Source organism: Alexandromys fortis, unplaced genomic scaffold (assembly GCF_014885135.2).
Source record: "Alexandromys fortis isolate MF-2015 unplaced genomic scaffold, M_Fortis_MF-2015_v1.1 scaffold_38, whole genome shotgun sequence".
In the NCBI taxonomy this organism is placed as follows: Eukaryota; Metazoa; Chordata; class Mammalia; order Rodentia; family Cricetidae; genus Alexandromys; species Alexandromys fortis.
The window spans coordinates 12186367-12214339 of record NW_026067916.1 but is presented as its reverse complement, the minus strand read 5'-3'; the positions used below and the strand labels follow the sequence as shown (position 1 = coordinate 12214339).

Below are 27973 nucleotides of genomic sequence, written 5' to 3'. Positions count from 1 at the left end.
CATTTTATATAAATTCTGTTTTATTAAGAGTAAATTCCAAGGGGACAGTCACAGACTGACAAGGCGGACTTTATTTCACAAACAAGATATTGGAAAGAATGTAAAGAAATGGGACAGCAATAAAAGGAGACTTATTATAAATAATAGAAAAGTTTATTTGAAATCAGTGTCTAATCACTAATTTATCAAAATCAAAATATAATCCAACAAATTGATCTTCTCAGTGTAGTATAGTTAATGTTGCAGTAGTCATTTCTAAAGAAATGGAGTTCATAGAGGAATTCTATAAATTATAGCCCGCCTTATAAACGTGATTGTATCTTCATACATCTCATGATAGAGTAAGTTCTTTCCCACTGTGCAGACACAGTAAATCAGAAGCACCTGCTTCTCCTGCATGAGAAGTGTTTATTCACAACTTAAAGACAATGTTACAGGAGGTACTAAGAAACTCTCATGTGGGCTGCAGTAACAATCCTAAGGTGACTCTGACACCTGGGCCTTGACACATTCATCTCTTGAGTGAGCGTCGTGCAGAGGATGTGACATACCCAGAATCATGTTAAATATCTTGGCCAACCAAGCATAGCTTTCTCCAGCTTATACAGAAGTCAGACGTTCAGAGCAGAAGGGCTCCGTGTGTCCCCATGAGGAAGGAGATGGCATACGGAAAGAGTGACCCTTTGTGGAAGGCAGTGAGACAACAATGTCACACAGGCATACAGAATGCGATTTCCCTATAATGTGAGTGGACCTGGGAGCCTCAGACAACATCCAGCCGAGAGACGCACGGAGCACAACGCCCACATCACCAACTATAAGCTGCTAAAGGCCATCTGAAGTCGTTAAATCTGGTAGAACTGTTCTCTTGCCCCCATCCCAGGATTCGCTTTTTATTTCTTCAGTAACTTGTAGCTGATAAATTCTGAGGTAAAGCGTAAGTTTTAAATTGTGTGTCACCTGAAGCAGCATGAGGAAGCCTTTCGCTGTTCCGTCAGGTTGTGAGCCGTTCCTCTGCATGCACAACATGCTATCTGTGTACACGAGCTGTCCGTCAGACACGCCGTGGCCACACTGGCCTTCCAGCCATCACAGTGGTGTCACGGTGCCAGAGGCCAAGACGTCCTGACGTTGGTAATGGCTCTAAGGTACAGTTGTAATGACATTTGCACTGGGTCTGACAAAGAGAAGCCACAAAATGCTTTAAGGAAAAATGTAAAAGTTCTCGACGTGATAAGAAAACAAATCATACGCTGAGGCAGCTGGGCCCTATGGTCAGGGTGGATGCACTGGTGGGACCCTGCGAAGAAGGAAGGAAGCATCTGTTTGCTATTGGAAGAACAGCCAGAGTTTTGCTCGGAGTATGTAACCGCTTAGTTGGACAGAAAAGGCGTTCAGCTGGCACGTGTGTTAAAGAAACACGGTTTAGAGGGGTTGACACTGCCTGAGGTTTCCGGCATCCTGGAGGCCTCAAACATGCCCTGGGGCTTCTGTAACTTGGAACACAGCAATAGAAAACAAACTAGTCAAGTGCACCTGTGTGGAACTCCCGAGACAGCTTGCCAGCATTCCCGCTGATGCTGTTGTCTGCGACATTTTCACACACACAGGTCTGCTAGTCCACGTGAGACTTGGCAGACACGGTGGAGCCGTTCTCAGTCCGACAGTTTCAGAGACTGAAACCAGCTCTGATGTTTAAAACTCACGGTGCCTTTGGGGGCGACAGCGGTTATCCACCTTTCCTGACCCCTTGCTTGATTCATGAGTCCTGAAATACAGAATTGCACCATGTTCAGTTTAGTAGCCAAGAACAATATTTAAGCAGACTAATCTTACTTGTTTATCTCAAAAAGGCAGAAATGCCTAAGAATGAGCACCTTGTGGAAACAAGTCAGTCAGGAAAGCCGTGAAGAGCGGCTGTGCGCTGCTCCTCGTTCACTCCGGCAGAACTGAGGTGAGTTGTCACACTGGTTCTAGTGCAGGCCGGGACAAGAGACTTCTGCGAATGGGTCATTAGCCTACTTGCATCTGAGGGGCACAACATGGTCAGTCTGACAAGTGTGGAGGTCTGGGGAGTCAGCTCTCTCCCCACAAGACAGCGAGCACATCAGCCCTCCTACATCTCCTCACACACCGACATCTTCTTACCCTGTCCCTCACAGGCTGCGTTACAGGCTTTATCACCAGCTGTGCTATGGGAAGGTGGAAGCTTCCTGAAGTGGGTCTCGTCGTACGTAAGTCTTTGGTCAGGGAGTGTGCCAGCCCCTCTTTACGCTCTTCTCATTCTGCAGCTGCCTCAGCACATGCCCACAGGTAAAGGGGCCACCTGCTGATCAGAGACTGGAGCTCCCCAAACTGTGAGCTCAGATAATTGTTACAGTAACCGAAGGCTGGCTAACATACTTTCCTGCCCAGGAGCCAACTGTTTCCTCACCCCACAACCTAGCGATCACTGATCTGCGTTGTAACTGTGATTATTTGTATTTACATAAAAAGAACTGTACTTTTAAAATTTTCTGTTTTTCTTTTTCCAAGGTAACTGAGGCTGTATCCATGTCACATTGTAGCAGGCAGCTTCCCCCAAGCATCAACACTTGTTGAGTGTTCACAGGTGGCATCTGTAGAACTTCGGGAACAGTCCCCCCGCCTCCCGCTGTCCCTGGGGCCTCAGCTTAGCCTTCTCTCTGCATCCTGCTGGGCCCGTCTGTTTCCCCCTCCTGTCCTGGGAACAGTGGCAGTCACACAGTGAGATGTTTTCTCTCTCTGACCACCTCTGCCATCAACACACCCCGCGCCGTCTCTCTCCCGAGAGCCACCGACGTGAAACCAGCGACGATGGGACCAGAGGGAGCTGTGGGTATGTTCCTGCAGTCCGCCATCAACACTTCCTTTTTCCCTGTTAACACCAGGAGGCAGTCTCAGCTGAGGCCATGCTCCTTTGTAATATGTGGTCTTTATGTCACACTCCAAGTTCTCTGCATTCTCGCTTCCCTTCCCTTCCTGCTGAACCACAGTTGGGAGTGTGTCCTGGACTCCCTGCCCCTGCTCCAGAGCCACTTCCTGGGCCGCCTTCCCGTGCGCTCTCCTTGCTGTGTTTCCAATACTCCCAAGCCCGCACACCTCACCTTTGCTACTCCTGCCCCTGCCACTCTTCAGGGAGGGTCGACTTCACCCCTAACTGCCTTTCTTGTGTCTTGTTGCATTTGATAGGCGTGTCTGACACTGATGGATTTTCTACAATACAGAATTTCTTTTTCTAGGGATTCAAATAAACATGGAGGAAAGACTGGAATTCCTTAACTTTTCGTCGTTAATAAAGTATCAACAGACGTTCCTGGCCTTTTCCATAATACCCAGCCCTCATCACTGCCTCAATATGTGTGTTTGTCTTATGGAGTAAGAAGCCGATCGGCCCACTTCCTTCTGCAGCAGGAGAGGCCAAGAGCAAGGCTGCTGCTTACACACGACAGATGAGTGACTTCAGTTACCCTCCACACTCCAAGGCCGGACACCACAAACTCTGTCCTGCCAACAGGTACTTCTTTCACTAAAGTGCTTGTACTCTGGCCTGAGTCTGTGCAGATGCTCGTCTGACTTGTATGGTTTACAGATCCTTCAGATCCAAGTCTGGCAACACACCGGAGCCTAGTTCCAAAACCTTATCCTTACATGTCTCTCTAAAAATGGAGACATTTTCTGTGGCTAAAGAAAGGGCAGATGGCCATTCTGAGGCAGTGTACCTTCCAGCAAGTGGGAAGGACAGTCGTCTACCCTGCTCTAACTCTGCCGTTTGCCCTCTAGCCTCCTGCTCAGATCCCCCAATATGTCATTTCCAGTTCCTTTAGTTAACTCAGAACATGCCTGGTTTTTTCGTCATAAGAATTTAATGAGTGAATTCATGTAAAACACAGCAGCAGTATCAGCCATTGCGTATGCTGTATGAGTGCCAGTATCACTGTCTTACTTCTATCAGATGCAAAAATATTACTAAATGTACAATTTTTCACATTATATTTTTCTAGAAGCTAATGAAATTGAGCAATTCTTAACTTGTATCAAACTATAGTAGTAAAATGGAATAAATAACAATAGAACTCAAGACATTTGGTATAGGTAAAATACGATGGAGTGAATTATCTATTTTTTCCTAGTTGTATCTGAAATGCATCTCTACCTCTGACAGTCATCACCCAAAGCAACTGAACTTGTCAGGTCAGTATTCTGTGGGAAGCATCATGCAAACCTAGCATCTGTGCCCCAAATAATTTCTAACCTTTCTGGCATGTGAACGTCACACTTTAACTTAACACTACAGAACACCAGAAAAGACCAAATCTGAATTATAGGAATAAATGAAAGAAAAGACTCTGTCGTCAGTGTCACTGGCCATATTTAATAAGATCATAAAAGAAAATGTTCCCAAGTTAAGGAAAGACAGACACACATAGCACACAGCACCCCAAAGGCAGGCCCAGCACAGCCCAGCGAAGACAACTGGTCACAAGCAGAGGGCACAAAGAAAGAACACAAGTCCCACACAGAGGAAAACCTGCCAGAAGCTGACTTCTCAATGGAAACTTTAAAAGTCAGAAGAACCTCTAAGAACATATCCTAAAATACCATGGTTACCAATCTAATTACTGTGCCCAGGAAAGCTATCTGCCATAGTCAAGGAGAAATAAAAACTTGCCATGGTATAAACAGGCTAAAAGAAACCGTGTCCACCAAACCAGCTCCACTTCAAAAACACTGGAACCAGTGTTCCTTTGTACTGAAGAGAGGAGCAAGTGTAGCCAAGAGACCAGAGAAAGAAGGCAAATGGAGCCTTAGTTACTGGAACACAACGCAGGGCTAGGAACACAAACTGAAAACAATGACAGGTCTACAACCGACATACACCTTTTCAATAACTTACACCTTCACGGCCTCAACTCTCCAGTCAGAAGACACGGGCTGACTGTAAGAAAACAAAACATCTTTCTGTTGTCCACAAGAAACTCAGCTTTAAAGACTGTCAGAGTGGAAGGATGGGAGAGTGTTGTGAACACACGGGGCCTGGAAGTGAACGAGCTGTCACCAAGCTGCGGAGTACCGCCGGAAGGAAAGGCGCAGACTACCTTACACCCAGTAGGTGATTTCACCACTCACCTGTCACCAACACCCAGGTCATCTGGACAAACAAACTGTATAATGTCAGAATTGAATGACTTATCCACCAAGCTGACCTAACAGGTCCACAGGAAATTCTACTCAAATGCCAAGTATAAGCATTCTACTCAGGAGCCCATGGAAGCATCTCTAACGTAGATTGCATCCTGGGACAAAAACCAAATCTTAACACAATCAGGACAAATGATAAAATTCCATGTATCTTATCTGGCCATGGTGAAAAAAACTTAAAAGCAAAAGCAAACAGTTTTCTCATACTTACACAAACTCGGGGAGCTGAAACAACACATTACGAAATGATGAATGAGTAAAGAAATCAAGAAAAAACATTTCTGGGACTAAATGAAAACGAAAACACAGAACAATAAAACCTCTGGGAAAGAGATTAAAAGTATTCCTAAAAAGGGAAATTCGTAAGTCCTAAGTCCCACTGCTTAGATTAAAAAATAGAATGAACTCAAATAAATGACATAGTGATACAACTCAAGAATTTGGAAAAGCACAAACCAAACAAAACCCAATATGTGTCAGGAAATAATAAAAATCAGGGCAAGAATTAATGAGATAGGGTCAAGGAAAATTCAAGTTAAGAGCTGGTTCTTTGAAAACATAGGATTGAAAGTCTTTTGGCCAAACTAACCAAAATAAAGAGATGATCTATATTAGCAGAATTAAAAATCAACAGGCAAAAATTACAACAGATAGAAAGAAAGTCAGAATACCATAAGGAAATTCTTTAGCAACCCATACTCCATTAAGTTAGAAAACTTAAATGAACAAATGCCTGTATTTATCCAAACCACCAAATGTAAACTAGGGAGAGTTCATCAACACAGACCCAAAAAGCCTAGAGAGATTCACAGCAGAACCAGAATTTCAAAGACGTGCTACAACCAGTACTTCTTAAATTATTCAAACAAACAGAAACAGAAGCGATGCTTCCAAACTCCAATGAAGCCAGTATTAGTCTACTAGGCAAACCAGATAAATCCCCAAGAAGAAAGAAAACTTCACGTCAAAATTCCTGAGGAAGCCGGGCGGTGGTGGCGCACGCCTTTAATCCCAGCACTGGGGAGGCAGAGGCAGGCAGATCTCTGTGAGTTCGAGACCAGCCTGGTCTACAAGAGCTAGTTCCAGGACAGGAACCAAAGCTACACAGAAAAACCCTGTCTCGAAAAAAAAAAAAAAATTCCTGAGGAACACAGACACAGAAATCCCCAGTATTAACACTTGTAAGTCTAATAAGTCTAATACAGGCAAATTGTATCCACGAGCTACAGGGATGGTTTAACGTATTTTTGTTAACAAATACAACAAGACATATAAGTGGACTGGGAGACAATCTACACGATCACCTTTATAAATCCTAGACCTGTGTTGAAGAGTCTAGGAATAGAATATAGAAATATAAAGTTGTAAGACCAAACACATTTTGGGAGAAAAAAATAATGAAGTTGGCAGCCACTGTTTACTCTAACAAACACTTTCTGCCTTAAGAGCAGACATCCTGACAGTCACTGTGAACAGAGGTCTCCTGCCTCCCAGCTTCCCAGCCAGACAGGTTAGCTCCTAACTGTGGCCTCTAGGGGATCCTCTGCCTGAGGCCTTGCATTCCTTCAGGGACAGTGAAAAGCGGCTGTGTCAGCCACAGGCTTTTGCAAACATCCTAAGTTAATATTCTAACATCCTATAACCAAACGCTGTAAAACTTCTAATGGAGTGTGACTTTAAGCCTGACCTCAAGGCTGTATGAGCTCTCTGGCCCATACCCGGTGCTTGATTTTACTACAAGACGAGGCCCAGAACCAGCCCCATGACCACAGTTTCAGAAGCCTGATCTCTGGCTGTGGTCACAGCTATAGCTGATAGCTTTGTGTGCCCCATGGTGATTTTTTCTTTCTCAGGGATAAAGCTCGCTCTGGTTGAACAGACTTTGGTGGTCTGTCCCCCATCACTGTGTGATCCAGGGCCCCACTGCCTTTGGAAGCTTGTCTCTCTCCCCTCAGCACAGTCAGCCAGAGTCGCGCTCAGCAGCTCCCTCTTCAGTTGTGCTGGACCCTGATGACATCATCAGAGCCACCGTGGGCTCTCTTCCCATTGGTTCTATCCCTCAGCGATCGCTTTCTTTAAGTGCCCGATGTCAGTGTCTTCAAAACTGATGAAAAATGTATTTTACTATTCCTCTGTCATTGTTTCAGGTGAAAGGGAAACTTAATCCCTGTAACTGCATCCTGCCTGGGAGACTTCTTTTCAAAAATATTATACAAGTCAAATGGTCATGGCGCACGCCTTTAATCCCAGCACTCAGGAGGCAGAGGCAGGCGGATCTCTAAGAGTTCAAGACCAGCCTGGTCTACAAGAGCTAGTTCCAGGACAGCCTCCAAAGCTACAGAGAAATCCTGTCTCAGAAAAAAAAAAATGTTATACAAATGCTATCAGCCTCTACCAAGATCACAATGAGCAGAAGCAAATCCTGGCCCTTTTGGTGGACATGAACAAAGGAGCTGTCTGTCTCATTACCCATGGTATTTCCAAAATCTCACACTCTGTTAAGGAAATATAAGGACACAAGTGTGATGAAAACGGTTCCAACATTAATTCTCCATCAGCATATTTAAGTGAATGCTTTGAGATCTCACAGGCTGGAGAGATGGCTCAGCGGTTAAGAGCACTGGCTGCTTTTCCAAAAAGGACTTGGGCACAATTCAGAGCACCCACATGGCAGCTCAACACTGTCCGTAATTACAGTTCCAAGGCTTCTGACACCTCTCACAGACAGACATGCAGGCGAAAACCAGTAAAGAAAAAAAGCCTTCCATACATAAACCTGATAGCATTGTTTCCAGTTACTGAATCTCCCCAATATGATCCTAAATATACATATGACACTAACAAATCACTTCTGTATATTCAGAATCAGCAGTTATTTCTAAAAGTCGTGTCATCAAAAGACTGCACTTTTTTTTCCTTATTTGGAGCAATAAAATCTATCCTTACGTTACAAAATAGAACCCAAGGACTTAGGTCACATTCCAACTTCTTTCCAACCTCTGGCCCGATTCTCCAGTGCGTGGAGGCCAGGGGATAGCCCCTGGATTGTTCCTCGGGTCCTATCCATCCTCTATTTTCAGACAGGTTTTCTCAAATGACTGGAACTCACTGAGTCGGCGAGACTGGCTGGCCAGAGAGCCCAGGAACCAGCCTGTGGCCTCCTCCCCAGTGCTACGATTACTTATGATAATCTGTTTGTTTGTTTGTTTGTTCTAAATATATGGGTGTGGGTTCTGGGGTGAAACCCAAGTGCTCATGCTCACAAGGCAAGCATTTTATTGGCTGAGTCTCTTCTCCAGCCCTGGTTTCCACTCTAGGCAGTAAAACGCTGAGAACTCTGTGTGCGTGCGTGTGTGTGTGTGTGTGCGCGCGTGTGTGTGTGCGCGCGCGTGTGTGTCTGTGTGCGTGCGTGTGTGTGCATGTTTGTGTCTGTGTGTGTGTGCATGTGTGTGTGTGCATGTGTCTGTGTGTGTGCATGTGTCTGTGTGTGCATGTGTCTGTGTGTGTGCATGTGTGTGTGTCTGTGTGTGTGCGTGTGTGTCTGTGTGTGCATGTGTGTGTCTGTGTGTGTGTGTGTCTGTCTGTGTGTGTGTCTGTGTGTGTGTGCGCGTGTGCATGTGTGCGTGTGCGTGTGTGTCTGTCTGTGTGTCTGTGTGCGTGTGTGTGTCTGTGTGCATGTGTGTGTGTCTCTGTGTGTGTGCGTGTGTGTGCATGTGTGTGTGTGTGTGCATGTCTGTGTGTGTGTGTCTGTGTGTGTGCATGTGTGTGTGTGTGTGTCTTACGCTGCAGTCTGAGCTGGAGCTGAGCAGCAGTGCTGGCGTCCACACGAGATAAGCAGGACAATGTCAGTCTTTCCTCTAACATTCTTTATTGTACCACAGGTACTTCAGGGCTTGGAGCTAGATACACCACAACCAAGTTTCATAAGTAAATTGATGAAACTGAATTCTAAAACTCAATAGAAACTTGACTTTAAGAACACCCTTTCATATCCATGGCCAGGGTCTCACGGGTGAGCCTGTCGCACATGGACACGGGCAGTTTACTTCAGTGCTCTTCCTGATGACATTGTGACATTGTATTAGAATTTAAAGAGAACTGCTAGCAATAATTTTAGTAACCATTAAAACAAATACTTAAAGAAAGCATAGGCATTAGTGTGGCTGGAAGTAATGAAAAATGCACAAAAATTATTCAAGTTGTGGAACCGAGACTTTGCCACACCAAAAGAGAGAATTTACAGTGTGCACAGCAAACAGGATTCCTGTCTCACCACGCAGTTAACTTAAGGCTTGTGTAATAATGTAAAAGGCCCAGACTTTTATGTAAGGACAGACGCGCTGAGTGACCCTACGTGAGTGAGGTCTTTTCTACGGTGTCTGCACCACGTCACTGACAGTCACTGGAAGAACAACGTCAAGCACATGGGAACTGCCGTGAGCACTGCCACTCACGCATGCGCAATGGCCATCTACCCATGCTTAACTGGAAGAGCAGTGCGCAAACTGCCACTCACGCATGCGCGGTGGCCATCTACCCATGATTAACTGGAAGAGCCGTTAGCACTGCCACTCACGCATGCGCGGTGGCCATCCACCCACCGCAGTCGGCTTACCTGTGACCGTCACGCCACCACCTTTATGATCCTTGGCCATGTCGTGAACTTGAGCGTCTGCATCCACAACCACTTCTTTCCCTGATAACTTTAAATAAGCTCGTAAAGAAGATGGGGCCTTGACAGTAATAGAGCCTGCGGTAAATTTAGAGTGAGACAACACAAATAAGTAATTATAATTTCATTAAAATATTGCTCCTGATTTACTGTTTTTCTCCTCAGTATAACGATGTAAACAGCAGCGAATTCTTTTTCCCAGGCAGTCGAGCAGTCTGCAAACACCTGTCATGGCTGTGTTGGGAGTGTGGGCATCAGAACACGAGGAACTACCAGATCTCCTTTGCTGACTCCCCACCCAGCTAGGCCACACCAAAAAGGGGCAGTAGTCACCACACGCGTGCAGAGACCCCGACAGTAGTCACCACACGCGTGCAGAGACCCCGACAGTAGTCACCACACGCGTGCAGAGACACCGACAAGTGCTACTTCATTTCATGGAGTCCGGCGGAGGACTGGCTCAAGTGCCCACCATGGCTGCAGTCAGATGCAGGTTCAGAGCAAGGACGACCAGCCTGCTTCAGTCAGTCTGATGCTCCCCACACCACTGGGCCACGTGACCCACAGAAGCCTGGGTGTTCAGTCGTGCTAGAGCGTAAGGAAAAATAACAAAACCATCTGGACTCCAGCTGACTAGCGATCAGCTACAGTCTTTGAAGTACTAACAGCAAAGCTCTCAGCTTTTTTTCAGTGCGGTCTGCTGGTGATCCCAAAGGAAGATTCTAGATTCTAGAGGACTACATCAGAAAAAGTACTCCGTTCGCTGTGAGATCCTGTGAACAATCACAGTGCAGGGTCACAGCACACACCTACTGCACAGCGCCATTCACCGTCAAAGTATAACACCATGTTCGCTTGTTGTACAGAAAGAAAGTTTGTCTCCTTGGCCATCTGTACTAAGCGTAAAGATGTCTGGTGGCTAGATCAGGATCTAATGGGAGATAACCAACCACCTGTCTCCCAATGTTACATCACACATTACATCATCACATTACATCATCCTCTCCTCTCATTATTACATCACTACATCACATCATCCTCTCATTATTACATCACACATTGCATCATCACATTACATCATCCTCTCCTCTCATTATTACATCACTACATTACATCATCCTCTCCTCTCATTATTACATCACTACATTACATCATCACATTACATCATCCTCTCCTCTCATTCCACACCAAGCACTGGCGGTCCAGTTGGCTCACCTTCCTGTGAAGTCAGTGCCACTTCCTCCAGCTGGCTGATATAAACATCTATGGCACCCTGGTGACTTGATGCCTTTAGACACCCAGAGGACGAACCTGGGAGAGAGAAAAGCATAACCACGATTGTTCTTGATGGGATTATAAACTTGAAATAAAGGCCCTGCCAACATATAGGTAAGAACCCACAGACCTTGCGAGGCTTTTCATTTTCTGTATAGCAGTGTTATTATTTTTATCAAAATGTAAACAAGTATTAAAAGTTTAGAAACATACACCTAGACAGGTAACAAAACTCACCTACAGAACTCTGAAAATGCATCTCTTCTCAAACTTTTAATTTAAGTTTTTTTGTGTATGCTGTTGCTGGTAAGAATGTCTATGGACCGCTTCCCTGCCGAGTACCAAAGAATCCAGAAGAGGGCATTGGGTCCTCGGAACTGGAGTCACAGACAGTGAAGGCCCCGTGTGGGTGCTGGGAACCAAACCCAGATCCTCTGGAAGAGCGCCAGTGCTCTTAACCCCTGAGCCATCTCTCCTGCCCCAGGTACATGGCCTGAAGTCTGACGGGGGGAAGGGTGGTAACAACTGGCAGCCAATGCCAAGGCCAGAAAGCATCACTTAATCATTCCGCTTATTCTCAAACTGACAAATTTAGGAGACCACCAGCATTAGCCTTGTGTTCTGTCTATCTAAACAGGGACAAGGTGAGTGAGACAGTCAGCGTTTCTCTTCAGCAAACCCACTGTAGGAGAGTAATGTCATCCACAGGCTTTACTGCATTGCCTGGAGGGCAGCAAGGGTGTGGAGCAATCACAGAAAGCAGGGAGGCTGTTTTCTGTTTTCAGTTAATACTTCTTGACAGGTTTCTGGTTTTGAATAGGTATCTTCAAGTCAGACTAAGGAAATCATAACTTAATCCTTCTATGGACTCAAACTTCCCCATGTTGTCAATGTCTCTTGTTTTCAGCAGACCAACAGGTTCAGGTCAAGGGGAAACAAAGTCAGAGACGAGGAAACTGGAGCATGACTTGAAGTGCCAGTGCTAAAGGTCATCTTCCCTACCCCCACGGTCACCGAAACTTTCGTGCAATATCCAGCCTGACCGTACTGAGGAGGCCACAGCATATTCTTTCCAGGAGCCCCTCTTGAAAGTGTATTTTATCAAGGGCTTTGCCTACTTCAATCAAGAAGCAAACTAGGAACAGTGGTGAAAATCATGTGAAAAATAATACCTTTTATAAAATATGGAGAGAAAAGATATTATCCACAAAGGCAATGCTTTTCTTTCAAATTTTAAATAACTTCAATCAAACTTGGAAGTGAATTATTTAAGGTCTGGCACAAAGATCATTTAGAATAATTTGTCTCCAGTTTATACCAAAAGATCCTTTATCAGACCCCAATTATTAGTTTTCCGGTGTCAAATGTAAATGCCAGTGTAAGTAAATGGGGACATTAGGAAATGACAGGAGACAGAGACTGGCTACATCATTGCTGGATGAGTACCAACAGAAACCCCCGATTAAAGAAACCATAAAAATATATTACGATCACAATGTGTACAGATGTCATCCCAGCCTGAACAAAGTGCTTGAAAACTAGTTCTCTGGGAAAGGGGGCTCTACAAGAACGTGAAGTGAGCCACAAACAATGCTTTTATTCCCTTCACCACAGGGAAGATAATAAGTTACAAAGTAATCATATTTGAATGTTATCAGTGCTGAGCTTTGCTAATGTCTCATTTTCAAATCTGTCAAAAAGCTCAAGACGTGCTTCATAAAGAGTAAGCGCACATGTGACATTTAAAACCTATGTAGCAAACATGAAATCTCAAAGCTGTAGGCAGGACAGTAAGTCTTCTGTAGGAATGAGGGCACAGTAGGCTGTCTGATTCCAGTCCGCCATGCGCACGCGTGTGCGCAAACACACACACACGTGAACTCAGTAGCCTGTTTTTATGAACACATACATGTGTGTGTAAAACAGAGAAGGCCATGAATTTGAGGGGGCATTGGAGGAGTTGGCAGGGTGAGAGAATGGGGTGGGGATGACGTAAACACAAGCACTCATGGATGAAACTCAAAAAACTCTCAAAAATTTTAGATTAATAAAACCCAGCAGTTTGCATTTTAAAGTTATGCAGCAAAAAACTTTGTGTAATACAGTTGTTGAAACGATAATTAGCCATCAAGAGTAAAATGATGACTTTGTCCACAGAGTTCCACACTTTAAAGGTTTACGGAGAAGCTGATGTGAAGTCCCACAGCTCCTGGAGAACAGAAACCACAGAGGAGACAGGAGTGCGTAGACTCCCACAGAGAATTATCTACCAATAGAATTCTGGACAAAATCTTGTCTTCCAGAGACCACTGAGCTGTTTTACTTTTAATAACTCAAAAGTGAAATACTGATGTCAACCAGCAGCCTAACACCAGGCTCGAGCAAAGAAACGTGGAGTTGTAGCGTATTTCGTTGACAAGAGAAGAACAACTAAGCTTGAAAAGTTAGCATTTTAAATGTGTTGTTTTCTTTTAGATACATGGAAAACTTCAAAATTGGATAAGCATGTTCAAAGCAAGGCTTTAAATGTTTTTAAATTTCTACTTCCAAGCTATTAGGAGGGACAAGTTGTTTGTTACCTGGTTCATATGGTCTTAAACCTACACAAAGTGCAAGGGCAGGCAGATTTTATACACAGGACGGAAGAGTTTGAAAGTAGAATTTTAAAGCGACTTCAAGTTTTCCATGGGGTTCCCTCTGGGTATTCCACAAATAAGGGGCAAACAGTCCTCAGGGAGTGTGTGAGCCACGCCACGTTCACCTTCTTAAAAGAGGAAACCCAGTTTGGCCATGCCTTGAAGAGGTCACAGGGAACAGACGGAGTAGAAGGCAAGCAACTCTGCCAGCACTCCCGTCCCATCACCAGCTCATCGGCCCTGCTTTCTCCTGCTCACCCATTCTAATTTCAGCATGGTCTTGTCTCAGAAAGAGATCCCACAGGCTGAGCATCCTGAACACGTGATATTCGCCATCTGAGCCGTCTCGGGACGGAAGCGACACACACAAGGTTCTAAGACCTAGTCTCACTTCGTCTCCCACCACACCCAGCACATCATCAAAACTGATAAACCCACCTCACTCCTAAGGCTTGTTCTTGCCAGCCCTCTGTGCGGGAGGCTCTTTACACATCATTTTACAAGCCTTTTAGCTGTTATTTTGGTAACCTCAATTAAGATGTCTCTCTTCTTCCCTGGATGCCCAACTGCAGTAACTTTCTTTCCATAAGCAATCTCTGTCCCATTACCCTTATTTCCTCATTGTACCCACGGTGATCTGAAATCACCTTTTGTTATTTACATGTCTGTTCTTTTTCTCCGGGCACTCAGACTGATATATTCCCACTTAGTAAAAGAATTCCTGACATATAGACACCCATAAACACAGATGAAAAAGGTATTGGCGTGCCTAATGGTTGACATGAAATGATAACAGTTTTGGAAACAATTTGCACACACACACACACACAAATAAGTGTATTTTTTTTCAAAGAGTGAACGCAGCTGTTTAAAGAACTCAAGAAATTTATATGATTTCCTTCCTTAATACTAGGTCCAGGGCATTTTCTCTGAGTGGACACATTCATCTTGGCCTGTCTATACATGACCTACATATCGAGTAAGGCTCGTGAGATAAACTATAGATTTTAATAAATCATCACAATAACAGGTGTTGTAAGTCATTACCAACCAGCACCTTGGCACATACCTACTGTAATGTTACCCATCTTGCTCTGTAATACGATATTTCCTGCAAAAGAGAGAATGAGAATTTCATATTACTAGGGATAATGAAGAAGGAACCGTGCTACAGAGAACCCTAATGCACAGCTGCACACCCACAACGCCACTTATGCTACTACTGCCCCTGTGGTCATTTCTGTCAGCACCAGAAATCCAGTCAGAGAAAACGACTTGGGGATATAACCTCCTCCTCTTTTCCCACACTGAAGGTTTTACAGCCTATCTACAAAACAATCACACACACACACACACACACACACACACACACACACACACGGAGAGAAAGCAATGACACCCTGACACAATGTACTTCCCCCACCTTTTCAACCTAAACATCAACACCAGTTCACTAATTAGACAGTACAAAGCCAGGTTTTAGCCAAGAACACAAATGTTTCGTGGAAATGTGTCTTTTTCTTCCAGCCCAGTTGCCACATCTGTTGGATTAAAGTAGTTTCGAGCCAAGTGTTAAATGGTTTGGAAGAACAATAATGAATACACAGATGTATGACTAACAAAGAAAAAGGCTTCAAAGCTTTCCACTATGCAGTGAAAATACGTTTTCCAGAACTACGATAGGGTGTTGCAACCATTCCTCTCAGCCTCTTTAAAAACAGGGTTGCTCTTCCCATGTGTGTCTGTAGGTACAAGTACCCCCAGAACCAGAAATTCAGAGCTTCTCTCTCCAAAATGTGTGCAATGACATCATCCCTTCTAATATAACCTAAAACTACAGAAACAAGGAATAACTTGATTCAAAATTAGTCAATTCAATATTAATTCAAAATCAATCAATCAATTGAAAATTATTTCATATATTTTGAAAATAGTATGTCAATTTCTGGAAAAAGTAAAAAGAAAGGCACAATTCATGTGCCCCATCGTCAGACTTGCATGATGGCAAAAGTGGCTGTAAAGGTGGAACACCCATCACCCTTCATGTGAGCACAAGGGGTGCATTGATGTAGGGTAAGAACATGGTTTTAGTGGAGAAGCCCATGAAATTATTTTTATGTCAAGGCTTTGAAGACCATGTGAAATGTGTCGGGTAAACATTACTTCACTGGTGTGCTCTACAACGCATCCAGCTGTCAGACCCGGTAAATGCAGTCTCAGCACCGCGTGCAGACGAGAGTCAAAAGCGGTCGCTCTCGAATGGCTCCCGCTAGACCTCCCTCGGAGCACCCACGCTCTCTGCAGGATCCTCCATCACGTGCAGGCCAGACAAAGAGAGCGGGAGGAAGGTGCTGGGCAGTCACCGCCATGATTCGGTTATAAAAAGATTCTAATTCTGTATTCCGAGTCCCTGCTACTCTCGGGAAGTCAGCTGTAACGCTGTCAACTGCCCCACGACAAAGAAATCAAGGGGCCTGGGCTAACAGGATGGACTGCATTCTAGCAACAGCCATGAGGAGGCACGGAGCCGTATTTACTCTCTCTGAACAGAGAGCTCATGGCCCAGGATGACATCGTGATTATAATCCAGGAGAGATCTTACGTCAGAAACCCAGCTAGGCCGCTCTGAGACATAGTTTTACAGTCACCTAGCCAGTGAGTCTAGTCTCAAATACACAAGAAAGCTGATCCTATACACTTAAAATAGCCTTAAATTCATGTAGCAAAATACCATTTTTAGATGAAAATATGATTCTCTCAAACTTGACTATGATACAAAGTCTTGAGAAAATGATTATTACAGCTATAAAAAGGCCCACAGAGAATGAAGACCGCTTCTCATTATAGGGACATGTGTCTGCTAACATCCCGCTGGAATAGTAGAGCCCTACTACACAGTCAAACACAGTGGAGCAAAAGGCTGGGGATCTGAAGAATGGCTATAAAGAATATTTCAAAAATATTTTCACTGGGAAGTGGTTGTGGACACCTTTAATCCCAGCTCTCAGGAGGTAGAGGCAGGCGGATCTCTGTGAGTTCAAGGCCAGTCTGGTCTACAGAGCGAGTTCCAGGACAGCCAGGGACAACAACTAGAGATGGAAGTCCTTCTGCTCAGCTATGTGTCCTTTACAGGTGGGCATCACTTCCTGCCCAAGTCCACACTCCTGAAGTCAGCCAGTAACTGTGTTGAACAAGTAAGTTGAACTGTAGCAGAGCCTATGACTCCCCCTGCAGAGCCCATCAGACCTAAAATATCTATTATATTAGATACAATACCTTAACTATGGTCACCACAGAAATGTGATGCTTATTAGAAGTCACTTAAAATATGAAATTACAAGTTATTACTATTCCACTACTGCTTACAACTAAATGCACACTGAATAACACCAAAAAAGGTAAGAAAAGCATTTGTTTTATTTGGATATAGCTCTGCTCTATTTTAGGTTCCAGTAATGTTATCAGTGTAGGGATTGTTGAGCTCAATCATCAAACAGAGGTGGAAGGTTATTCTAATCTCTTAAATTCTCTCTCTCTAACAGAAGACCACTGCTAGCCCGACCAGCACTAGCCAATCCCCGATTTGTTACTTGCTAACCTGACCAGCCCTAGCCAATCCCCGATTTGTTATTTGCTAACCTGACCAGCACTAGCCAATCCTAATACAACTTAGGTTTGAGCTCCCTACTAAAACGCAGGAGTGTTGCAAATGTACAGACACCAGCATTACTAAGGAGTGAAATGAGCAGACATCTATGGGAAAGCGGTCAAGCCCACGCTTCCCGGAAGATGGCCGACGGACATTTAGCAGACGTGCACACACTGAACGCACTTCTTCCAAGGACTAAGCGGGTCTTATTACCACCCACACGTATTTCAGAAAATACAGCTGGATTTGGATCAGATGCTCTGTGGAAACACAAAGGGGCACCAACCGCCAGCAGCCTTGGCCATGTCTCTCACCATTGTGGTCTCTTTCTCTCCACAATGCGAACATTCACTAAGTGATGCTGTCCTCTGTGGAGACACGTTCGGGACATCACAAGAAGATACTTAAAGACAACTGAGATGGCACAGTACTAAGAGGACCTCTGCCGGCACAAAACACATGAATGCACCGTACCCAACATTAGTATCACAGAGTTCCTATAATCTGATCTACCCAAATGTTTAACTTACTTAACGGTTACCTCTCCTATCATAAAAAGTAACCACTAAGAAATCTATCTTTATTAATACTGCCTTTATTTTATTTCCTTAATGTTTTTCTTATAAAAATCCATCTTTATTAATACTGCCTTTATTTCATTTCTTTCATGTGTTTACATATCATAACTACTGGGTCTGGAGAGAGAGCACGCACATGCTGTACACACACGCACACACATGCACACACAATGTAAAATAATACAAATCTTTTTCAAAAAATCAGAATTACCATAGCTTCATATATAACAGCATAATTTGCAAATTCTTGGTAAAATAAAATAAAGTTAGCTTGTAAGTTTATTTTCATAGATTTTTTTTAAAAAAAGATAGCGAGTCTGCAACTAATTATCTAGAAGGCCAGTTCCTGATCCTTCTTGAACTATACACTCATCTCTTAAATTTCATGCTGTGTGAAAAGCCTGAAATGTACTAGGCCCTTGTCAGCTTACCATGAACATTTCCTAATGCAATATCCCCAGCAGCAGAAGACAAAAATGAAGATTCGGTATAAAGATACTTGACTTTCAGTAAACCATCCTCTGTAGATATATTAACGCAACTTCCCTGAAGTTTATCTACGGTCACACTCTAGTGAAAGAGAGACTGCAATCAGTTCATTATAAAACAAACTGTAACAACCACAACGGTCACCTAGAACAGCAGTTCTCACCTGTGAGCTACAACCCCCACTGCGGTCACACATTGGACACTGTTTACGGTTCACAACAGTGGCAAAATCACAGTTACGAAGGGACAACGAGATAACTTTATGATTGAGGGTCACCCCACAGGAGGAACTGTACTGAAGGGTTGTAGCGTTCGGAAGGTTGAGAACTGCTGATCTACAATGATACCAACTCCATGAGAAGTAAACATCTCCATGACAACTGACTCCCAGCTCTAGCTGCCAAGACAGTGAGCAACATGCATTCATTCCCTTGTAGAATGGGAAAGAGAGCCAACACCTGAGTCCTTCATTTATTCTTTCTTAACATTATGTTTTATGCTTTCTTTGTAGAATTTATCTTACTAGTTTATTCCTACTAGACATTCTTAAAGTGCTATTACACAATGCACCTCTTGAAATGTCATGTTATCTTCTTGATGTTTATATTTGAACTTAATCTAGCAACCACAATAAACTCACTAGTTCCAAAGATGTATTTGCATTAGAGAAAGTCCACATGCACAATTATAATCTCCAAATGATCACTCTGTCTCCCCCTTCTATTACACATTCTTATACTGATTACATTCCCTGTGCTTTTCTTATGTCTGAATCCATTTCAACAGTAACAGCAGGGAGATGCTTGTTACAGAAGGTGTCCTGTGTGTATCTTTTATCTGATTAATAATCCAATGTACTGCCATTCCTATATTAATCTCATGAATGCATTTTGAGCCTCACCTGCTCTGATGCTGCTAAGCTACGTGGCTTTTCCCACGTGTTGATGTAATAACTATAACCTTCTAAAACTTTTCCACTTTGCATTTAATAAGACAGTTGCTTTCCAGTGAACAAAATGAGAGGAATTCTTATTCGTCCTTAAATTTCCCTAACAAAAGTCAGTATGTGTTTATGTTTCAAATAATGTTTGCATGTAAAACAAAGACAGTTGGGAATTCCTTATCATCTCTACCATGTTATAAACAAACATGTTAATATGAAAGTGTTGGTACCACACACTCAGTTACTATGATGCTTGCCACAGTTCTGCCCAGGAACAGTTTGAAGTAGTGCACAGGGCACTGAAACCAGCAGTGCCACTGTTTGAACACATGACATTGGCTTCATCCCTCCTCACAAGCTTTCCAAAAACTGTAAAGAATGCTAACAAATGTTAGCAAACAAGATCGAGTTTCAAGAATGAAATACTACAGACTACAGACGACAGTATAAAACAAGAAAGAAAAGAACTTGGTGGGTCTTAGGGGCATACGGTAAAACTGCTTCCCCTCTGGATTCACAGTGCGTAACTTCTTGTATTTTTAACTACTACATTGCTTTTTAACTACTTGTTTATCTAAGCTGATTACGGACTGAGAGCCAGCAGGGCTACAAGAGACACCCTGTCTCGAAAACTTGAAAAAAGAGGTGGGGGAGAGAAAGAGAAACAACCTTCCAACAAAAGTCTTTACCTACAAACACTACTCATGAAAACTTGCTTCCTGTTCATGCTCTCCAAGAATTTCTATAAAACAGGCAACAAAATGGAATATTCTGGCCTTTCAACAGGGAACGGGGCTGTTTTGCACCAAAAGAAGAACATTTATTGGAACATTTAAAGCACCTGAATCAGCTAAGGAACACTTCTACCTAGACACTGCCCGCTACCACGTGAATAAAGCTGGGTTTCCAGATACTCTTTATGAGGGTCTGGAGAGTACCAAGGATCTATACTATTCATTAAAAATGAAAAACACCCCCAGGAAGCCAGAAAACACACTGACGACCAAAGCCAACGAAAGCAAGTAAAACCCCAGCACAGCATACAATTTCCCAGAAACCCTAAATTCTCCCAGGGTCACAAATTAGAAAAATTAAATTTGGGTTAGCTCAGTTGACAGCAAAATATTGACAAAATCTTATTTATAGTCAAAAATATTACTGGATAAAAGTATCACATGCAGACTGCCTAACTTAAACTGTACACTCTGATTTTTAATAGAAATCATTTAAAGAGAGGACAAAAGGTAGATCAGAAAATAAATACCTTCATGAGAGGTATTGCTAAAATTAATTTTAACACAAGGAGGGATTTTTCCCTATACTTGGTCATTATGTGTGTGTGTGTGCGCGCGCGCGCGCGCACACACACACACACACACACACACACACACACACACACGTCTTTAGGAAGTACTGTGACTCTGTAGTCCAGACAGAAGTGACAAGTATGTCATCAGTTTAACCTGAATGAACTATCTATGCTCGTTGTTAATTTATAAGTGGCTGATTCTGAAATTAATAATACCATTTAAAACAGCCACACCACTGACGGTCCTGTTGTTTATGATGTCCATTTAATTTCATTATCTCGTTTGAGTAAGTGCACTGATACTTCCTTTCAAACAGTGCCAGTGATCTCTCCTGTGGCTCTTCCTTCATCCTCACGGTAGGCAAGCCCTGTGTCAGAGGCAGCCCCTTCCCTGCAGTAATGCCTGAATCTTTCTATCAGTCTTCTCAGACAGGGCCATTACTGTGACCACATTTTCCAGAAATGTTAAGTAACTTATCTAAAGTCTCAAGACGTAGTAAGTGGTTGAGCCTGGAAGTTTAATCCTCAATATGTACTGTTAACCAGTAATTATATTTTTTATGTTTTTAAATAAACTTTTAAATGTTTTAAAAGGAAAAATAGAAAAAATATCTATACTAAGTCTTTAGCACATTGTCATACTCAGGAAAGAAACGAAAGTTCCACAGGAAGTAGGAGTGAAAAAATGTTCAATACCCATGTCAGTCAGGACAAATTAACAACTAACGTGGTCATATCTGATGGAAAGCTTGTAATTCTGGGGCTGGAGACACAGCTCGTTAGTACAGTGCTCGCCAGTCAAGCACGGGCTCCGCGTCTGGATCCCCAGCACCCATGTGAACCTAGTACCGCCAGTTTATAACCCCAGTGCGGGGAAGGTGGGCACAGCAGATCCCCGGGGCTCACTGCGTGGCCAGCCCGGCCCAAGTCCATGCTAGGGCTCCCGGTTCAGTGAGAAACTGCCTCCAGAAACAAGGTGGGGAGCACTTGAGAAAGACACCTGTGTTGACCCCACAGAAAACATGGGATCTTATGGTGACATCACATGTAATATCACACGCAGCACCACACGTTACTGCGAGGGCTGCCTGCTGTACTTCTACGGAGGTAGAGATCTGAAAAAAAGCTAAGGCTACAGGCTCTGGAGACACTTGCCTAGTTTAATTTAAAAGGTTTATCATATATTTAAATACTTGTTTTAAACAACTTCCCAATGATTCTCTGAAAAAAGTAATGGGAATTAACAACAGCAGGAACAAGGCTACAGCCCACCTGACTCCTCTGCACCAGCAGAGACAATGCCACAGCCCCCCTGACTCCTCTGCACCAGCAGAGACAATGCCACAGCCCACCTGAGTCCTCTGCACCAGCAGAGACAATGCCACAGCCCCCCTGACTCCTCTGCACCAGCAGAGATAATGCCACAGCCCCCCTGACTCCACTATACCAGAGACAATGCCACAGCCCCCCTGACTCCACTGCACCACAAGGGGCCAGCAGATCCTCGTGAGCAGCTGTTGCCAAGTCTGACAACCTCAGTGTGATCACCAGGACCCAGATGGGAGAAGGGGAGCACCAACTCCTACTAGTGTCCCTCTGACCCCCACATGTGCACTCTGGCGCGCGTGCACACCTGCACTGTGCACACACACTCACACTCACACAAATAAATGAATAAATACAATGTGATCATTTTTAAAAACTGCCAGCACCGTGCTACAGGATCCGCTCATAACCTCCGATTATTTGGTAAGCTCTAAAGCACCATCCATCACAGCAACAACTGAAAACTCACAGTCCCCAGACCTTAACTTTCCTGTTAGCAGCATGAGAAACAACTGGAAGCAAGAAAACAGCTTACAACACACACCATCTTTCTGTGACAGCAAATCTCTGAGGTGAGGGTTTGGGGACGGTAGGTCTGTCTCACGGCGCCATCTTGTGGAAACACTAGAGCTGATTTCAGATGCTTTTTCAATTTTTATATGAATTCTCTGAGTACATAACGGATTCTGAGCATATCAACCGCTCATTCCACCTCCAGCTCATCCAGAGGCCCTGCTGTCTTGCTGCCTCTCCCGACATCATGTCCGCTAATCAGTGCTGACCATAACTGCACGCCTATCTCAGAACTGACCCTCGATCGGTCAGACAGCAGCGAGCCCGGGAGAGCGGTGTTCAAGGAAATACAGCACCTACACAAATCCCAGTTCCCATAAGTGGAATTACTTACAATTCATGACCATCAAAATAAAAGTCTCTAAAGAGACAAGTCAGAATTAAGTATGAAGTGTTTACTGATTCTAATGAACTAAGTTAACTATCAAAGGTATTAAATCACGCACTAAAATTTATATTACAAGCTTTAACCACTTCAGTTCCGAACATGAGCTTGCACTAAGAAGAAAACGTTCACAGCCAATCCTACAGAAGCTTCCCTTTGGGAGGCTCTGCAGCAGCGCTGAGCTCCCTGAGTTTCAGTCTTACACTGTGGTCTGAGGCTTGGATGTCTATGTTTCCGTAAACCGTTCCCAGACAGATCACGTTGCCTCCTTTCGTTTGGACGTGCAAATTTTGGCTCTGAAAAACGAAACCAAACCCACAGAGAGTAGTGAGTAAACTAACACGATACTAAGGAAGCATTTTCTTCTGTGCATGTCCCTACACCAGGCCAGGAGTCAGTTGTAAGGAAGCATTTTCTTCTGTGCATGTCCCTAAAACAGGCCAGGAATCAGTTGTAAGGAAGCATTTTCTTCTGTGCATGTCCATACAACAGGCCAGGAGTCAGCTGTAAGGAAAGAAGGAAAGAGCGAAACCAGCTGTTCTCACAAGGGTTTGTCTTACAGGGTGGTTAACACAGCACGGTCACAGATGTGAACCTGAAACCCAGGTTATTAACCAACTTTCTAGAACTCTTCCCAAAGTAGCTCTGCTTCCATATCTGAAGCTCTCAGCTGAAGTGGATTTCCGGAGTCTCTCTAATGTGTGACGCTGTAAGCAAACTTCCACGCCAGGTAGACATGAGAAGCAGGGAAAGTAAGACACACGGAAGGAAAGAAAGGCAAAAAGCCCTGAGGCGAGACGTAGATGAAGAGAAACAGGCTAAGTTATAAGCGCTAGCAAGAAAAGAGCCTAAGCTAAGCCAAAGCATCCATAACTAATAGATCTCTATGTCATTATTTGGGAGCTGGTTAGTGGCCCCCAAAAGAAAGCCTGCTACAGAAATAACAGCAAACTCTCTAGTGGAGGTATAATTTAAAACATTTATGGCTAAGACCAATCTCATTTTAAGAAAAATGGAATGTAAAATTGTTAACTAAAAAATAGATGAATTATCTGTTGTTCTTCAAAATTAGCTGTCTCGTACTCCAGTAAAGAGCTTCTGGTATATTAAAAATGAGTGAAACGGTGCTCACTCTGGCGCACATATACTAAAACTGGAATGATACTGGTGTAGGAGTTCCTTCTGTCTATGTGTTGCTTTCATTGGTTAATGAATAAAGAAACTGCCTTGGCTTAGTTGATAGGGCAGAACTTAGGAAGGTGGAGAAGACAGAACTGGAACAGAGTGAGAAACACTCACCTTCACAGCCTGCAAGACGCTAGTCCCCTGTGCAGTGCTGATTTCACAGCGATCACATTCAATATTCTGTACCTTGACAGAGCCGGACCCTGACGACTCGATATTCAAATCTAGACAAAAGCAGAAAGAAGGAAACAGTGAGTGCCTGGTCTGAGAGCATCTTAATATCCCCAGATACCAGGTCCTCAGGGATTCACTGCAGTACTGGGGACAGCAGCGTCGTTTCTCCCTGAAAGCAAGAGTTGTTACCACGCAGCAGGACCAAATGCAGGGCCTTTCCAATGGCCTCTAGAGACTGTACCTCCTGGCTTGTCTGATCTAAAGAGAGGAAACACCGCAGCTGTGCATAAAGGGGCGGAGATGGCCGTTCGTACAGGCTGGTACTCAGGTCTCACGTGCAATAGTTTAGGAGCTCCCAGCTCATCTAAAGAACCCACACAAAGGACGAAGGACACGGCAGTGATTTAACGAGTCACCAAACGTCAGGAAGGTCGGCCAGCCTCGATCCATGCTCTAGACTTGGAATACCGATCCCCTCATCAGAAGCATATCACAACGGCATGGGTGAGTGTGTGTGATCGTGACTCGGGCATTCAGGTTCTACTCCTGCCTTTCACAAGCACAGAATGGGAATATTGCCACACAGCTGTATCACAGGGTCCTTGAAACAAGTTTTAATAACCAGAACCCCTTTCCAAAACCTAAGATAAGAAGAACTAAAGCTACAATATTGTGGATAAATAAGGGTGTTTTTGAGGAAAGTTTGAAAAATAGGAATCATTCTCAGCCTAGTTACATAGTGAGTTCAGGACAGTGAGGGCTCTGTAGAGAGATGCTGTCTCAACAGACTAAACAACAAGATTCTAAACAGTGATAATGAACATACAATTCACATTAATATCAATGATTCCCAGAGTACAGCAATAAATACTATTGTCCTAGGTACTGTTGCTGTGATAAAACGCTGGCCAAAACCATCGCGGAAGGAGAGGGTTTATCTCATAGCTAACAGTCCATCACGAAGGGGAGTCAGGATGAACTCAGGGCAGGAACAGAAACAGAGACCACAGACAACACTGCCTTGCTCTCCATGGTTCTCTCAGCAGGCTTTACACAAACCAGGACAACCACAGTGGGCTGGGCACTCCCACATCAATCATACATCAAAAACTGCTTCACAGTCTGATGAAGGCATCCTTCTTTTTCAATAGAGGCTAGGCTCTCTCTTCCAGGTGACTCTAGCTTGTATGAAACTGATAAAAAAGAAAAAACCCAAGCCTTATGTTCCACCCAAGCAAGTTATTGGGGCCCAATGCCACAACTCTAATACTTACAGAATGAATCTCCTCAGTTGCATTGCAATGGTTTAAATTAGCAACAACATTCTGAGCGAGAAGAAATGAGAATCAAAAGTCGAACGCTGATATGACCATAACTGCACAGCTTATTTCCCAACTGAATCCTGTCACACAGCAAGAGATAGGCAGCCCTGACAAACACAACGAAGCGGAATGGGATTCTGCACACGCTCTGCTCTTTGGGGAGTCAGATGAAGAACTGAGGCTGGACACCACAGCAGTGATGCTGCGTCCACTCGGTCACTCCTCCGCAAGTCAGAAGAACAAATAATTAGCTATATAGATCTGAGAGACCTCTGGAACACAGGCACGGAGACAGTACACTGGAAACAGGCTTCTGGTTAGAGCTAACGAGATCTGGGATTGCCAGCGGAGGTAGCAACCATTTTCAAAGGTGCTGTTTTAAGCTTTGATTGTGGATACCCACCTCTGGTGGCTTGAAAGAAAATGTCTTTCAAAGGGAGAGGCGCTAATGGGAGGTGTGGCCTTGTTCGAGGAAGTGTGTCACTGTTGGGATAGGCTTTGAGGTCTTCTATGCTCAAATCACGCCCAGTGAGACAGACCACTTCCTGCTGCCTGCACAAGTTGTAGAACTCTCCACTACCTCTCCACGTCTGCCTGGACGCCATGTCCCACCATGATAATAACGGACTGAACCTCTGATTGCCGTCACGGTGCCTCTTCACAGCAACAGAAACCCTAAGACACCACCTTAATCTGTATGTAGTAGAGCCTCACAGCCCCTTCAAGTTATTACATTTGGAGGCCACGGCCTCTTACTCATCTCGGTTAGTTGAGCCGCAAAAGAGCATAATAGCTGAGCCATTCCAGCCAGCTCAAACCCTAGCTCATCTCTTTGTATTTCGGGTGGAAAAGGCATCTAGAAAGCAAGCTTCATAACACCTCCGGGTTTCTTGTTTGTTCACTTATATTGTTTTATGACATTTCCTATGTTGGAATTTCCTCATCTAAAATGGTAACAGTGAGTATCTACTCTATAGCGCGACTGTCAGGGTTAATAAAAACAACCTCATGCTAGGTGAATGCTGTTATGATCATCATCTTTCTGCTCCAGGAAGAATGGCGGCCTGGAGAAGCCTTCCTAGAAAAGGACACGTGCACTTGCATCTGGGAAACAATGGGAGCAAATACCTAAGAAATATGTTTTGTAGGTACTATTATGAATTTTCCCAGGCAGCCCTACTAATCACCTCAAAGCTCGCTACTCCCAGAGAATTTACTTACGCATAAAAGAACGGGCACCTACCAGCTTGGGTGTCTGCTGGAAAGCAAGTACATTTTTCCGCGTTAGTAATGAGGCAGCTATACAGAGCTGAGGAGGAAGCCAGCCCCACGATGTGAACAAGGTGGACAGCGAGTCACTGAATAGGTTATCAAAAAACCTCAGCCCTGAACGACGAATCATTTTGCTAATGGCTGTGACCAAGAAGAACACGGGGTCTCCACAAAGTCATTAGACTTAGCTTATTCCAATTCATGCTTCCATTCGGTTTTAACTTAAACTGGCATCCTGACTCTTGGATACTATTCGGGAATCTAAGAGTGTCACTTTAGAAAAGAGGGCTCCTGAAGGGGCCAATTAAATCAGAAAGCAGGGTGGGAAGAAACCTAAGGGTGCTGCGCCCCACACCGGTCTCCACTTCACTTGCCAAACTTGACAGGCGCGTTCACCTCCACCGACGCCCGGGGGTCGATGTCATCGGACAGGATGGTCATCTCCTGCCGAGCAGCGTCGTACTCGACCTGCAGGCCGTCCAGGCCGCCCGCCTCGAGCCCCACGCCGCACACCGCCACCTGCACGCGGTCGCCATCTGGGTGCGCGTGGGGATCCAGGGGCCGCACGAGCAGGCGGCACGGGAGCCGCGCCTTCAGCCGCCCGAACGGGCTCACCGGCAGCGACCACTCTCTCCGAGGCCCGTGGGGAGCCGATCCCCGCCGATCCCCGTCGGAAACGCACGACCGGGCCCCGGGAGCCCCGAACCAGGCGCCCAGCCGCGCTCGCAGCGCGCATGGCGGGAGACGGCCCAACATGCCCGCCCTGGGCCCCCGAGCGCCAGAACCCCGAGACTGCCTCGGGTCAGCCTGGAAGGCGACGGCTTTGCAGCTGCAAGACAAACCCGGTAAAAAATTAGAACTTCAAAGCGTCTGGTGGACACCTGACCCGGACTCTTCGCCTTCTTCCGCCCCTTTGGCGGAGGCCGCTGGGACGTGTAGTTCTAACGGGGCTAGACATCAAAGTA

At 44.6% G+C, this 27973-nt stretch overlaps 1 protein-coding gene across 3 annotated transcripts; it reads right to left on the bottom strand.

Annotated features, from left to right (window-relative positions):
- Positions 1 to 2: 2 nt before the first annotated feature.
- Fam185a (family with sequence similarity 185 member A) lies at positions 3 to 27902 on the bottom strand. 3 transcript variants are annotated; one of them, XM_050139738.1, is made up of 9 exons: positions 27383 to 27902; positions 24355 to 24464; positions 23259 to 23351; positions 18462 to 18600; positions 14873 to 14914; positions 11108 to 11203; positions 9836 to 9970; positions 1878 to 2028; positions 3 to 1768 (listed from the first exon to the last, which is right to left on the bottom strand). In XM_050139738.1, exons 1-8 carry the CDS (start codon positions 27762 to 27764, stop codon positions 1892 to 1894), a joined length of 1134 nt encoding a protein of 377 aa, XP_049995695.1. In that variant the 5' UTR covers positions 27765 to 27902; the 3' UTR covers positions 3 to 1768; positions 1878 to 1891. The 3 variants fall into 3 exon arrangements, with proteins under 3 accessions (XP_049995695.1, XP_049995696.1, XP_049995697.1); XM_050139739.1 differs by lacking the exon at positions 1878 to 2028; XM_050139740.1 differs by lacking the exon at positions 23259 to 23351.
- Positions 27903 to 27973: the final 71 nt, after the last annotated feature.

Excerpts from the sequence above, each read along its gene's own strand:
- Fam185a (XM_050139738.1), bottom strand. The coding sequence starts at position 27,764 with ATGTTGGGCCGTCTCCCGCCATGCGCGCTGCGAGCGCGGCTGGGCGCC. Across the intron at positions 11,204-14,872 it reads GATGGGTAACATTACAGTAG|GTTCGTCCTCTGGGTGTCTA; the intron begins GTATGTGCCAAG and ends TCTCTCTCCCAG. Across the intron at positions 9,971-11,107 it reads GGCACTGACTTCACAGGAAG|GCTCTATTACTGTCAAGGCC; the intron begins GTGAGCCAACTG and ends AATTTACCGCAG.